This window comes from Cygnus olor, chromosome 2 (assembly GCF_009769625.2).
Source record: "Cygnus olor isolate bCygOlo1 chromosome 2, bCygOlo1.pri.v2, whole genome shotgun sequence".
Taxonomy (NCBI): Eukaryota; Metazoa; Chordata; class Aves; order Anseriformes; family Anatidae; genus Cygnus; species Cygnus olor.
In genome coordinates this window covers 99471447-99486696 of record NC_049170.1, presented here as the reverse complement: position 1 = coordinate 99486696, position 15250 = coordinate 99471447, and the positions used below count along the sequence as shown (strand labels likewise).

General features: G+C 39.3%; 1 protein-coding gene and 1 long non-coding RNA gene across 2 annotated transcripts; one reads left to right on the top strand and one right to left on the bottom strand.

Moving 5' to 3' along the window:
- Positions 1–20: 20 nt before the first annotated feature.
- TIMM21 (translocase of inner mitochondrial membrane 21) lies at positions 21–5695 on the top strand. The gene is made up of 7 exons (XM_040549564.1): positions 21–532; positions 1539–1601; positions 1693–1790; positions 3069–3142; positions 5008–5113; positions 5216–5311; positions 5410–5695. The coding sequence occupies exons 1-6, from the start codon at positions 280–282 to the stop codon at positions 5306–5308; spliced, it is 687 nt and encodes a 228-aa protein (XP_040405498.1). The 5' UTR covers positions 21–279; the 3' UTR covers positions 5309–5311; positions 5410–5695.
- A 4475-nt stretch (positions 5696–10170) lies between these two features.
- Positions 10171–13003, bottom strand: LOC121066147. The gene is made up of 3 exons (XR_005817545.1): positions 12826–13003; positions 11539–11770; positions 10171–11014 (listed from the first exon to the last, which is right to left on the bottom strand). It is a non-coding gene; the product is annotated as an uncharacterized LOC121066147 (long non-coding RNA).
- Between the last annotated feature and the right edge of the window lie 2247 nt (positions 13004–15250).

Here is a 15250-nt window from a genome sequence, read left to right as displayed (position 1 = left end):
TCCAGCAGCGGGCGCAGGAGGGAGCTCGTTCAAACTACCGCTCCCAGGGCCCGCCGCCACCGCCTCCTCCTCTCGCAACCCGCTGAAAGATTTCCGCAGCGGCTATGGCGGGGCGCAGCTGGGAGGGCACCGGGGGCTCCTGAAGGGCTGCCGCCCGCCCTCAGCCGCCTCTGAGGGGTCCCCGCCCGCCGCGGAGCAGCCCCCGGGGAGAAAGTTTTCCCTCGGCTCCTCCGCCAGGCCTCGGGGGGAGCAGCGTGAAGCCGCCCGGGGTGCCTCGGCATGCTGCTCCCCACCGCCCTGGTGCGGGGCGGCGGGCAGCTGCGGGTCCCCCTGGGGAGATGGCCGCCGGCGCCGTGCCTGAGATGGCGGCGGCAGCCCCCCCTCAGCCCCTCTGCGCTGCTCCGGGGTGCCCAGGCGAGTGTATGGACGCAGGCGGGAGGGCTGGGAGCTGAAAAGTCTGGCCATGACAGCAAACACGTGTCGGTGCGAAGGGATCAAAAGGATGAGGCTCTGCTGTCGGCGGCTCGGAAAGGTAAGAGCTGTGGTCAGAGGTGAGGGGGTGCCCCGCAGCGCTTCCAGAGGCAGGCGCAGGGAGCATTGCCGCTGCCCCTTTGGTTGTACAGCCCCCGTACACGCCCACAGCTCGGAAACTGAAAAAGCCACAACTCTCAGAAAACCGACAGACTCCTTTTCCATCGTGTTGGTTGCAAACACTTCGGTGTAGGCACTGCTGAAGCAGAACTGAAATTCTGTGGCCTCTTCCAAACAGCTTGTTGACTGAGTGTATAAGTCAAATCCACACAAGGAGTAAGTTCTAGTAATTCCCCTTTTTAAAAGGAAAACCTTTCACACACAACCTGTTTTGATGCTGTTAAGCCAAGTTTACTTCCAGCACTTTGCCAAAGCGCTGTATCTGCTGCTGGTTTCTTTACAGGGGGCCCGGCACTTTCGCTCTTTAAATTCATTTCAGTGAAAGGTGACTCCTGCGCTGTCTCGGAAATTCCAGATTGAAAAAGTTTGTGGAAAGCATCTTCAGCTGATGATAATGTTTCAGGAAAAAAATGGTTTTTAATGTTTCCTCAATAATTTGCTCTTTGCTGCAAGGCATACTTTATCGCTTAAACAAATTAGTAGTTTCTTCCTCCTTCTCAAAGAGTACTTTGTGAATCTTGTTACTTTTTTTCACAGTTTATACTGACCCATTTACTAGTGCATTAAATCAAGTTACATTATAAATTGCAGTTGACAGTTTCAATAAATACATATTTTGGTCTAATATCCCTCCTTTTTATTGTTCATTTGATTGCAAGAAAATAAGAATACATAGTATAGAAATATAAACCTGTCTTTGATAACATCAAGACACTCCATGATATCTTAGTGATGAGGCATTATAGAAGCTGTGGTTGGGATTATTTTCTTCTGACAAAATGTTACTTGAGTAGTTTGAACTAATAGAAGAGCATGTATATAATAAAGGTATGCAAGTTTTACTTCCCAATGATCTAACTCTCACATTGTTTTATGTCTTATTTCAGTGAAAGAAGCTGGAAGAGACTTTACCTATTTTATTGTGGTGCTTGTTGGAATTGGTGTTACAGGTTATTTTTTAAATTGCTATTCTTTATCAGAAGATATTTTTCACTAATTCCAGATTAATTCTCATTCCATTTCTTCTTGTTTCTATTACAGGTGGTTTGTTCTATGTGATCTTTAAAGAGTTATTCTCTTCTTCTAGTCCAAGTAAGATCTATGGAGATGCCTTGGAGAAATGCAGATCTCATCCTGAGGTTGGTTTTTGAACATTAGTCATAGGTTTATGTTTCTCATTAATTACGGCCTCTCTTCAAGTCAAAAGTTTGCTTCTCATAAGCAAACCTACAGGAACATCCACACGGATGTTCAAACACCAGCAAGATCTGCCTATGCTTCTAGCTGGACAGAGCTGGGTCAGCTCTAAATCTGAACCTATTCTAGATTAATGCAAGCTCTGAGTCTGAATGAATTAGCATGCTAAAAGACAAGAGAGTGTAGCACAGCCCTACAGTGTCTGCCACTTCAAAGCATGTGTATCTGTAGGCACTTGCAGTGTTCTGCAGATTAGAGAGGCAACTGGTCTCAATTAAGATTTATGGATCTGTGTTGCTGACTTTCCTCAACACAGTTATTCTGCTGCAGCTTCGGTAGGGTTCTGTCATATGAAACACTGCATAAATATCAAGGAATTCAAACTCTTCACTTGAAACAGGGTTAACATTACTGTGGCTAATAGGAAAGGAGAAAGGGGACAGTCATACGGTCAGTCTCATAAGATAGCTAAATATAAACAAAAGTCAGTCCAAAACTAGACCACAAAAGTCAGTGCTTCAAACAAAACAAGAAAGGTGGGGAATAGCTTTGAAAAATTACCACAGGTGCCGCTGAGATGCCTGAAGTGACAAGTTCTTACTAGAAAAGAAATTAAGATTGCTTTAGAACAAGTTTGTAGAATTAAAACTCCTCTCCAGTAGTTACACCATGAAAGTACCCTTCCTTTCTAAGCAACTTGAAAGTAATTTTAAAACTAGGTTAATTTGGTCTGTCTTTATAGATCTGAAGAAGAAAATGCTTGAATTTCATAAACGGTGTTTCATAGATAAGGTGAAGGGCAGTTATTTGCATTTTAAGATTAAACTTCAGAACAGTCAGATAGTCTCTTGGAAAAGACATGAGCAAATATGCTTTTTTCCCCTTTTTACACAAAATGTCAGTAAAGTATAAAATACACAGCAAGAGAAGAGATTAAAATGTCTTAATGCCAGAGGATGTTACAAATGGAACATATTACTAGGCTTTATTGTAGGCATTTTGCATGTGATTGTAAAGGAAAAACACTGAAATAGAGTAATTTTTCCTGTGGTGTTTTCTTTCATAAACTATTGCATTCTTCTTGACGTATCAGACGCACAAGAGACAATTTGTTGAAATAATTGAAAGAAGATGCATTCACAGAAGGGACAAGAGCTGATGCTAGAATATCTGTTTGAATGTGATACCTTCTGACAACTCGAACCTCTTTTCTCTTGTAGATAATTGGTGTCTTTGGTGAACCCATTAAAGGTTATGGGGAGGCAACGCGAAGAGGAAGACGACAGCTTGTCAGGTGTTTGCCCCATACAGACAATAGTTTTTGCACAGCAGAGGCATTCTGGGACACATCACAGAAAGTCAGATCTAGATTACTGAACTATGTGACATACCCTGTCAATTCTGAGTGAAAATGAAAGGAATTGTTTGCAGTACGTCTTATGTGGTACACACCACTAAATACAGTGCACATGCAATATAAAATGCCAATTCCCTGTGCCTCAGAACAAGTAATGGCCAGCATGGTAGACATGGAGCACCTCGCTACAAGAAAAAAGAGGTTGAGTCTAAAGAGAGTAGTACAGAGGCACAGGCATACATCTGGGGAGCAGGGGTGAGACCGAAGTGTAGTGTGAAGTCCTCAAATAGAGTAAAATCACTCTTTGAAAAACGGTAGAGAGTTTTTCTTATGAAATAGCAGCTCTTAACAGGCCAGAAAGAGCAGGATAGGTTCCAACTTGGACTTTTAAGAATACAGCTTGCTCAATTTAAAGCTAGGCTGTGTCTAGCTGAGCAGGTGTAGTCATTGCAGTGAGTCTATTGTCCTGAGTTGACATGTAGCACTGACTGCCTGTTACTTATATTACTTTCTGGTACTCGAGGCCACATCTCTACTGCATATTTAACATAACAGTTCTCACCTAAACGTTTATGAGTGTATCAGTTATTCTCCGGTTGAGGTAAACAACAGAACTAATTCTTATAAAACAAATTCTCCCTGCAGTATAACCCAGCAGAGGCTTTGTCTTTATTATGTTCTTTGACTTGAATTTATTCAATGAGGTTTCATACAGTGTGGGACACACAAGCCCAGCTATAAAATTTGAACGATGAAATTGAGATTATTTTTAGGAGGAGGATTTTTACTTTTGAACTGAAAATTTATCTTTTCACCAGACTGAAAAAGTGTTTAAAGTGGAGCTGCTAAATGAAAAGAATATCAATAAAAAATTTAAGCATGTCTGTAAACTATGTGAATAAGTAATTGTACTATCATCTTTCCTAGTATTTCATTTCCACTTTCCATTTGAAAGTTTCATATTCTAAAGAACTTTTTGAGCTCAAAACTTGATCAGATTGTAGAGCTCAAGTCTGTGATAAAAGGATGACCTTAAATGTCTCAAAAATACAGTTTTTCTGTGCATGGACATCTTGAATGTGAATTTGCTGCAATGAGACTTCATTCATCTTTGTCCTTTGTAACCCACCATGTCACCTTAAACCGTATTCAAAGTGATCATTAATTCACAGTGTGTTATCTGGATTTGATTGGTGGAAAGAAAAGCTTGGAACTGTGCAGCAGTTAGTAATTTCAGTAGGAAACCTAAACTGGCAGCGTAATTCTAGATTGACCATTAGTTTCTGGAGGTGGTCACTTGGAAAGTGGTTTGACCTTTCTGTTTATCTAGTATTTGACCTGACTGTAACTGAAATACCAGCACTTAGGCTGGAGGTCTGAAATGAAATGTCAAAGTTACGCAACTTCTATAGAATGAAATTATTGCCGGAATATGTGAAGTATATAGTAAACTATTTTGTGGTGAATTAACCAACCTAGTATCTGAGTTGACAAAGCGTTCTTTGCATGTTTTGCATGAGTTTTGAGGGGAGGACTGCAGCGAGAACATGTAAGCACCTCAACTGTTAACCATCAGCTGCTAACTAGTTCTCTCTTCTAACTCTCCACTACTCCTTATACGCCCACAGTAAAGCTTGGGAAGAGAAGAAGGAACCCATGGTAGCATAAGGACTGCACTGGAATACACTTTCTCACAAAAGTAGTTAAGCAGCTCCTCTCTAAATAAGAAGCTGAAATTTGAAGTTTAACTAGCTATCCTGTCTGGGTGGGTTGTTTTTTTTGTTTTGTTTTGCTGTTTTTAGTCATGTTGAATACGTAAAGGATGGACTGAAACATATGCGTTTGAAGTTCTATATTGAGGGCTCTGAACCAGGAAAGCGGGGAACGGTCCATGTGGAAGTCAAAGAGGTATGTACAATTGCTTGATATAGCTGACAAGCCTAATCTTGGATTTAAACTACCAAAGAGAAAAAAAAAAAACAGAGCCTGAAAGAGTTTTCCTCATTACAGAATCCTGAGGGAGGAAAACCTGAAGTCCGTTACATATTTGTGGACGTTGACACCTATCCTAGAAGAACCATTATCATTGAAGACAACAGATAGCCGGTGATCAAAGTTGCTGCTTCATCTTACTCACTGTTGAATGATACCGGTGTAAGCAGTCTACATAGGAATTGTTTGGTGTTCTTGATCATATCTTGCAGATTTGGAGTTAAATACAGGAAGTAACCTCTCAGGGCCTCCATTAAAGTCTCTCATAACAACAGATCCAGAATTTGTGGTGAAACCAATGAAAAATAGTAGAGCCATCACTTATGGCAAGTACTTTTGAAATAGGAAAATAATGGCTCATAATAAACTGTTTAATGCTGGATAATTCTATTTAACACCTAAAATCTGAGACTTTCAAGGTTTCAGGTTTAGGTGGGGAGTTTCTTGTCTTCCTTTGCTTGGATTTCCCACTAGCACTGCAATAAAGAAAGTGGTATTTGAAATGCAGACAAATACTGTTTTCATTCTGGATGCGTTTGTAGATAATTTATGTTAGTGTGTAAAGGAGATCTAGCCCAAATGCATCTAAGAATATGAATTTTGGAGACCCACACCCATGACAAATGACTAAACATAAAGACTCCAATACTGGTATCTTGTAAACAAGTTATCAGCACCTGTACTGTCTGCTCCTTTCAAGGTCTGCCACCCTGCTCCACTGAGTAATGACAAGAGGTGCTCCGCACTGCCAACACTTTTTTCTTTAACATAACTAATCTACATCTTCCAGGAATTAGATTCGTGTAATTTTACCCAAAATCAAAAGCTCAACTCATGACCAAATTTATCTCTTGGGTTTCTTCATTAGTGCCACATGGCAGTTATTAAGCATAATTGTGTATTAATGAGCCTCAATTGTGTCTGTCAAGTGGCACCATCTGAAAACTTCCAAGCTTTAGTGTCTTACGTTTAAGCATTTTCTTAAACACCAACTAATGAATTTTTCTGTGGTTATCTATATATAATACGAGCTTTTTAGTTCACTAGTTGTTTATCCCTAAATTAATATACACTGATGTTTAGCTTCATTCAGTGGCACATTTGGGTTGTTCTAAAGTTCATACAGTATTCCCTCATACAAATACCGCAGAGAGACATTTAGTAGTACTTTACTGCCCTCCCATTCAGTTTCCAGTAATCTCATCTGAGTAGCCCTAATAACTACACGTAATACTTTTTTAGACCTGGATCGTTTTACTTTATATTAAGTGTTGCAACTTTAGCTTCAGTCAGATCCTCATATTGTTTGAAAGTATTCAATGAAAAGGAATCCCCCATTTATTCCAACTCTCTGAGTGTAATAGAGAAGAAAAGCATGTTATAGCAAAGCAGCTACCAATGTCAATCTATGATAAAGTGCAAGGTATTTTGGAGTTTCTACATTGTACAGAATATAACTGACTTCTGCTGTGCCAGCCAAAGGGAGTTTTACAAAACTAACATCTGTTCAGACTGATCAAAGTGATTCCATATCTGTCAGTTTCAGCAGAGTGATAAATTTGCCTGATTTTTTATCTATTAATGGATAATAAAAGACCAAAGAGTCTTTTACTCATAGTCAAAAGCTACAGAAGTCACTGTGGTTCCCTGCTGAAAGTATGAGAAACCATTCTGGTACTTGTTAAGAAGTAACTCCAACAAACTTTTAATTTTCACCCACAGTTATTGACATCATAAATGTCAATCTGGAAAGGTTTCTTTAAACAATGAAAGCAACTATTGCCCCCTTCATGTTATTTTTGTGAAAGTAATAGTTATTAATACGTTTTAGTGTTGCTTATGACTCTTCCTAATTCTTAGCATTGCACTTTACCAAAACCTATAACCAAGTACAAAGAAAAAAAAATGAAAAATCAGAGGCCCTCTGTTTCATTGCGTACTGCTGCAGTAGTGACTGATAGCATTGCATGCCATGTTTAAGTCCAGTTGCTGTAAACATGTGTCGCACATGGCAGTTACTGAAAACTACTTATGCAAGAGTTTTGTCATAAATACAAGACAGAGAAGTTAAGAGCATATCAGAAATACTGCAAGCTATATAATTGTACAACTTAATATTAAGCTTACTAGCCTTAAGCCCGTGCTATACCTTGATAAAAATGTACTCATTCTTCAACTTTTATGAAACAGGACTATATCAAAATACACAGTTTAGGATAGAAAACTTGATGTTGTTTTTGCCCCTCCTTTATGAATTTCTTCCATCTCAAACTGCCTGAAAGACGTTGTAAATTTCCATGTCAACAACAGAATTGACAGGCTAGATTTTTTTCCTGTATCTCCACATTCCAGCTTTGCTCTCCCATTAATCTGAATGTGGCTTGTTTTCAGTGGGCTTCACTACTGGGGAAAGTAGTATTTCCTAAAGCAAGATGTAAACAACTTTTTAGAGTAAATGGTATGGTAAAAACAATGTGTCAAATCCAGTCCTTGAGGAAAAAAATAAATCAAGTGTCACGCCTCAAAAGAAAGACATTAAAATAAAAACAGTGAAGAAAAAACAGCTGTTTAGGTTTACTTTTGTCTTGTTTTAGAGCCTTGTTTGCAGTGAAGAAAGAAACTGTCAGGACTAGAAGCTTTCTGGGAAGGAAAAGATTCTGACCTTGCATAATGATTTTCCAACAGTGGAATTACAAGAAATACTTTATTAGACTCGTGGTAGAACAGCAAGAGTTGGCCATTAGGTTAATGTCTACATTTGGCTTCAGCTCTAGAGAAAACAGTGTGATTATTTACAAACAAATTTCCATATATTTTTTTCAGTAGTAAGGAATTCCTAGCTTACATAAAAATACAACGGTTTTCAAGGCTTGTGTGAAAGAGCTATTTGAGAATCTGCATTGCCTGGTCACTGTGAGACATCAGAATGGAAGTTGTGAGAGTTGTCTTAAAAGGACTTGGTACCCTTGTCATATGTTGGCATTTGTGTCAGACATCAATATTTTGTGCTGTAGCTGGGAATAAATGCTACAGTTCCAGGTGTCAGAAAAAGTCTTTGCAAAGTCAAAATAATGAATCTGTCTGGTACTTTGGCAACCAGTCTAGACCTATACAAGAAAAATGGAGACAGAACATAACTGGCAATGAGGAAGAGACAGACGCACAAGTATAATTTAAAAGGCACAGGTGGACGTAGAATGTCTAAAAGCAAAGTGCCAACCTCTGGTTTATGCACCACATTTCAAGAAACGAGAATCCAGAAAATCATGTCAGGTGATTACTTTCAAACTAATTTTTGTTTAGGTTATCCCCAATATTACAGGGTTATAAATAAAATGTTTCTTATCCTGTACTTACATGGAGTGTACTGTTGTCATTTCCAGAACTCATCTCACTCCTGTGAAGTTGCAGGGAAGCAGGTGTGTGAGTGCATTTGCTCAAAGCAGCAGGATACACAGCTATGGTGGCACCCACGAACAAAATTATAGCAAGTGCCAGTTACTTTCTGATGTGAAACTTGTCATGCTACTGTGGAAAAAATAACTGCCAGGAAGTCAGAGCCAAAACAGTAACATTTTCCTGGAAATTAAACACATTAAATTTTGACTGTTGCAGAGTTAATAAAAATGTATATGCACAAAACCCCATTCTCCTTTAGGAAGAAAAAAGCACTTCACCCACGAGTGAAATGCTGTTTTTCCAGAAACACCGTATGACAGATTATTCAAAATTTGAGGTAGGTATGCAACTTGGTCTTTACCATCTCATCCCTTATTTTTGTGAAATCATTTTGTGAAATCCCTCATTTTTGTGATGCCCAAACTTGTGTATGTAGAACAGGCAGCCAACAGCCTTAGAACCGGTTTGTGGGAATAACAAAACCACGCTGTTACATGGGGGCCTTTGTTTGAGTCTAGGTTCCATGTTTGTGTACGTGTTGTATTGTGACAGAAAAAAAAATACACTTTCAGATAATTAAGTTTGTTAAAACTTTAAAATATCAAAAACTGACTACCTGGCTACTCTTTAGTTAAGCTTCAGTAAACAGAAGTTCAGACTGATGGAAATAACATGTACAGAAGCTTATAATTATCTACAAAAGGAGATGACAGTACCTCTAACAGAAAATATCAGGTGTTTAATAGAAAATGCCAGTTTTATTTTTTTCTGGCCCTTCTTACACACCCTTTCCCTGAGGTGACCACCCATGGCTGCGAGTCCCGGCCCTGCCCTGTGGTGGGGCCCTTGGAGCCGGCTGCATCTGCCATGGGGCAGCCCAGGCCTCACCTCATGGAGCCCTGCTTTACCAAATCTGAGGGCTCATTTTCACCTCTCTGTTAGCTTAAGACATGAATGTCTCCCCTAACATACCATCCCACCACACACACAATTATCTAGCTGAAATTTAACGGGACTTTAAACTTGAGCACCCTGGGGACCTCACTGCCACGTGCCGCTAAGGCCAGCATTGTTCAGGGTTCACAGGCATTCCTTCCCAGCAGTGGTGTGGTACCCACCTGGCCCGTTAACGATGTCTTCTCTAACTCCAAATCACGTACACATCTCTGCCACCACATCTTAAAACCTCCTGGTATTGTGCAGGGAAACCTTGGCAGAATAATCATGTTTATCCAACCTCCATTTAATTACAATTCCTCTTTATCTGAATCACAGTTAGGTTCTCTAACATGAATTAGCTTCTTGTATTACTTGCCACAATTAACTCTATTAACTTTCACTCATCCAAGTGCATTTTCACTTTTTATAGGAACAGATTGTTTCACAATTTCGATCCTAATTCTTTTTTTTTTCTCTAAAATTGTAACAATTTCAGCCATAGCAATGTCTTATTATAGCTGTTTTACACACATATTGAGTATCCGGCTATATTCCCCAAAATCTGGTTTGCTTCATTAATGTTACAAGTCATACTGGAGCTAGAAGTGAATTGGTATTTTGTATGCTGTCTGGGACTGTCTGTTAACCTGTATGTATTAACACTGACCCAAAGTCCAGTGGAGAAGCACAGATTTTCAGAATGCCACTAGTCACTTTCTGGCATGATATTTAGCAAGTTGTGTGCACCATAGTCAAGTGTGTGACACTGAAAAGGATAAATATGGGAGGGAAAAATACCAGAGACATCTCAAGAATTAAACCAGAAAGCAGCCTTCTATCAGCCATCTTGGGCATAAAAGCCCCATAATGAGCCACAGCTGTTTTTCCCTGAAAACATCCATGAAAGATGTTCTACTTTACTATTTTTTGTATTCTTCCCACTTCTTTTCCCTGAATTTCTCTTTTAACACATCTTCAGGAGTCCTGCCAGCCTCTACATTTATTTCTCTTTTTACTCAAAATATTATGCCTTGCTTCTATGTCTGCATTTCTCTTCTTTACCTATATTTAAGTTAGCAAAATGAAAGATGAGGAAGAAATATTACACCTTTGGTTTCCAAGGTATCTAGAGCTGACAGCTTTTCTCCTCTGCCTTTATCCAACTTTTCCATCACGCTGACTCATTTAAAAGGTGGTATGAAATCTTATGTCCAGCACCCCATCCAAATCTCTAACCACTAACATCTAGAAAAGCTCCAGATGTGCCTCAGTAGAAAATACTTCAAGGGGAATCAGAAAGGAGAAATCAAACAAGCACTACAAGTGTGTGATTCATGCTAAGATCAGAGCCAGTCAACTCTGAGTCTTTTCTCCTGTGTTGAGTGAATCGGCAGTTTGTCCTTGATAATCCCTCGCTCCATCCTGCATTGTAATGATAAAGGCTGGAAAAATACTGCTGCATTTGGTGATGTCTTCAGCCTTTGGGACAGAATAACAACATGAAAGTATTACTTTTGTATTTTTGTAAAAACATACGTTTCACATTGAAAATACTAACTCTAAACCAACTGCTAATTACAGTCAGCCCAGTTTACCTACAGGCTAGCCATCGTGGTATGCCACACACAAGTGACATGACAATGACTTTCTTTTCATGAACAACTGGCCTTGTGTTTCCTAAATTCTGTTTCCAAAGGAAAACTAATATTCTTAAAAATGAAGTCATCAGAATGTCAAGAAAATTAGTATGTACTCCACAGAGTGAAGTCTAGATATTTACATTTAACACACATTGTCAGGCAGTGCTGTAATCACTGAGCAATCTTCCTGTGCGTGAGTATTAAATACTTGCGCTATATGCCCAATCTTGTAGTTTCATTAATGTACTTTGTCATAAAGATCAGGAGAAACCAGCACAAACAGATCCATGCTGAGGTCATTACAATGAGTTATAAATGGTTTTGCTCTGTGTCCACTGACATCATACCCGTGGGAGTTTCTACCTTTGAAACAGCAGACATTAGGTGGCTTCTAAAACCCATGTTTTATTCAGTCTCGGAACCTTGGTGAAGTTTCCCATCTCTAATTCAAGGGTCATTCATCTCTTCTCTGGTAATAAGAGTTAGTTTGCTGGAGGCCAGTTGCAGGCTGCTCTATCACATCTCTGTGCACTGCTCAGGTTCCTCAGGTCATGCTTTCTGCAGCCATTCACTGTGTGACTCCATGCAGCTCGCACTGGGATTTTAAAGACAAGAAATAGCACGGATATTTTTGGAACTGCCTATAAATCACTGCTGCAACACACAGGGTTACACTTGCACACTGAAATAATTTATTTCGTAGAAATAAGGGCTTGTGAGTAATGATACAGACATTTTCAGCATCCCAGCAAACAGTAACAAGCACAGCACTGGGACTCAGGAAACACTGATTCTAAGCTAAGTTCTGTCAGTCATCCATTCTGGGGGCCTAGAATAAGTGTTTTTCTCTTCCTCTGCTACAATAATCATCTGCCTCAAATGAGTACTGTAAGAAGCAGTTAATGAATTCAGGTTTCACAAAGCCTGAATAAGCTCATACACCCTGCTCAGAAACCCAAGGAGACCAGTTTTCAGAAAACCCTGAGCCCCCTTTTTTAGACACACTTCAAGGCAGGTACTCCAAAGCATTTTTCCAGAATGAAAGTATCATCACTTCTGGCTATTAAAGTGGTAAGTCATGAAGTGATAACAAAATATGTCATGACAGAGTAAAAAATAAATTAAAAAATCACAATATCAATCTTTTTTTCTTTTGCCACACCTCACAAACTACATGATTATACAGAAAATTTTCATAGGAAACCAATAGTGTTAGCTCTGATAACAAAGAACTGAATGGTTCAGTGCCCCAATCTTGTTTTATCCTGGATATCCTGTGTCCCTGCACTGCAGTTAATCTCCATTTTTAGTAACAACCTCCTCACACTTGAAAAGACTGTGACAAGAAGAAGAAGCTCACTTTTAAGCCCAGATTAAAAAAAAATAAAAATAAAAATACAACAACAAGAAAACAACAACAAACACACAAAGCAGAACAAAAAAAAAAAAAGTTTTATGCATAACAGAGCTAAAGCCATCACTCTAGGAAAGTACAGATTTCTTTATGCATATAAAGACTAAATTCAGCTTTCTTCTGATACAAACGGGAGCCCTAGTATTGCATACCATGAGTAGTAGCACACACATCACTCCACAATACAATAGGCTGCACAAATAATAGCAATTAAAAGTAATTGAACTGCCACCTACAGTAAGTGATAACACTGTGATTTACAAAATGTGATCTGGAATACTATTTTAGGTCTAACCACCATGCATTTTAAACTCTTTTTAAGTTTAACATCTCATAAAGATCTCTTTCACTAATCCAATGGGCCTGGGGAGCAGGTAAGGGCTGGAACACAGCTCCTAGCCTCCATCTGCAGGAGCAGAGCATGGTGATGGTGAACAGGAGTCCCTTATGAACAGAACTACCCTCAGTGTGAAGCAGGGAGCAAATCAGGTCTGGAAACATGGTCCAGCTGAAGGCATGCATATTACCTTTCACTGCAAGTGGTCTAACAAGTAGACTGTGGGGGATTTTGCTCCCTCATCTGAATTTAGTGGATGTTGTGAAGCACTTGCAAACAGAAATTTGCAGGTTCATGTCTTGGACATGCATCTCATAGACCTTAATCTACAGCTGGTTCAGCCCCAGAAGGATTACACAGATGGTCCCTGTGGTCTGTGCACCCAAACTAACCAGCACTTTGCAGCAAATGGCTGGGGAACAATCCACAAACTCAAGTGTGTTGGCAGTGAACAATTTATTTGTAAGAATGAGCAAGCATGTGGGACCAATAAAACAAAAATCTGCTCACCTGTACTTCACAAGCAAAAAGGACAGTAGTAACTGATGAATATCTCTTCACTGGCAGGTCCAGCCCCATCGCACCTGGCTCTCATTTAACGTTTGCTTACAAGTTAATGGAAATAAGTTGGAACACATAAGACTTCAAAGAATTTGTAGTCAATACTTAAAACTTTTACGTGATTTCATGTCCATATGTGTTAATTAAACTTCCTAAGAGTTTTCATAATAGGGTCTCACAAGTCATGGAAAAACGCCACTAAGTTGACAGCAGATCTGAATTGATTCTGTTCATGCGACAAAAATAGCAGATGTAGCAGATTTCCTAATTATTTCCTAATACTGAACTTTATTAAGAGAACATAAATAATATCTATTTCCCATTTCTAAGTCCATTCACTTTTCTCTTGGCCTGCTAGAACATTCCATCTACAGTCTCTCCGGATTTGAAGGAACAGCAATCAACATCAGTGAGTCTGTGTGTAACTGCAGAGAATACACACTCCCTCAGCTTCTGCCATCATTTGTAGTTTAGCACCACCTTCCTATACACCAAAGAATGACAACTTTGCACTGCAAGATCTTTTGGCACGAAGCCTTTGTACAAAAGCAAAGAATAAGCAAAATTCCAAAAAAAAAAAGTGGTGGTTGTGTCCCTATCTGTTTTAATTACTAGACATGTTTAATAATGAGATGGTGTTTTCCACCCTCAGCAATTTTTAGACTCTATCCCACAGACCAGCACTCACAGACCAGCATGTTAGTTATGACAGCCCTATGGATAGCTGTAGATCTGTGTTGTCATGGTTTAGGGCCCATGGCTTAGGTTTCCAAGTCATGAAAACTGAAGTTTCTAATGCAATATATAGGTGAAGTTTATGCTGAGTTTTAGCATATATTAGTATTGAGAAAGAGATTGTGAGTGCCTAATCTGAACATAGTACATTTGTTCAACATTCAAGGTAACAAGTTTCAACCTGTTTTCTACATTTCATCATAAACAACTGTTAAGGAAAGTTTCAGTGAGTCCTTTAAAAACAAACAGGATTGGTAACTATAGTTCACAGTAGAAATACTTTCATAATCCAAGGAGGTGTTATGAAAAACAGTAGGGCAGTAGGGGTGACAGATATAGGGGCAACTGACCTGCATTAGAGTCAAAGACAAGCCCATACCTCAAAGAAAATTCAAGACAAGCTTCCAGATATTTATTTTATTTTTTTTTTACAATGCATTCTTCAGTATTCCCTTTGGCATGTTCCCCAGCTTGCCCTCACTTGCATGGGGCATGTCTAGGATCAACTAGCCAAGAATAAGCTTAATCACAAAATTACCCTACAGTCACCCTCTACAAAACCTACTTTTAGGCTGAGCTCCTTATCTTGTCACTCAGAAGCTGCACATACCCCCATGACATGACCTCTTTTACAGAAGTCTCACAAGTTGATACTTCAAAAAACAAGAGGTTTGTAGACTTTTGCTTGGTTTGGTCCTTCACTTCCTTTATGACAGTGTCTGCATTTACATCTGCTTACTCTGGGCAGCAACTTCTGATCAATGATAAGAAAGGTGATAGATGATAAACGATAAATACGTGTCAGCCTTTAAAATCTTTCCCAAATGCCACACGTGAATCAGTGTGTCCTTTTTGGAGACACTCTCAAGAAAATGCATGAAAATGAGTCTTATAATGTGGGTTAGTTTAATTTCTTTACACTTTTGTGTAGGTATTCTCATTAAGAATTCAAAAGTTAAAGTGGCTTTAATTTAATTTATTTCATTTCTAAGGAGAAATAAAGCAGATCAAATTAAAGACGCTGTAAT

Bases quoted from the DNA above. Each gene is read 5' to 3' on its own strand.
- TIMM21 (XM_040549564.1), top strand. From the start codon at position 280: ATGCTGCTCCCCACCGCCCTGGTGCGGGGCGGCGGGCAGCTGCGGGTC. The intron at 1,602-1,692 runs GTTATTTTTTAA...TTTCTATTACAG, and splicing joins TGTTGGAATTGGTGTTACAG to GTGGTTTGTTCTATGTGATC. The intron at 5,114-5,215 runs GTATGTACAATT...TCCTCATTACAG, and splicing joins TCCATGTGGAAGTCAAAGAG to AATCCTGAGGGAGGAAAACC.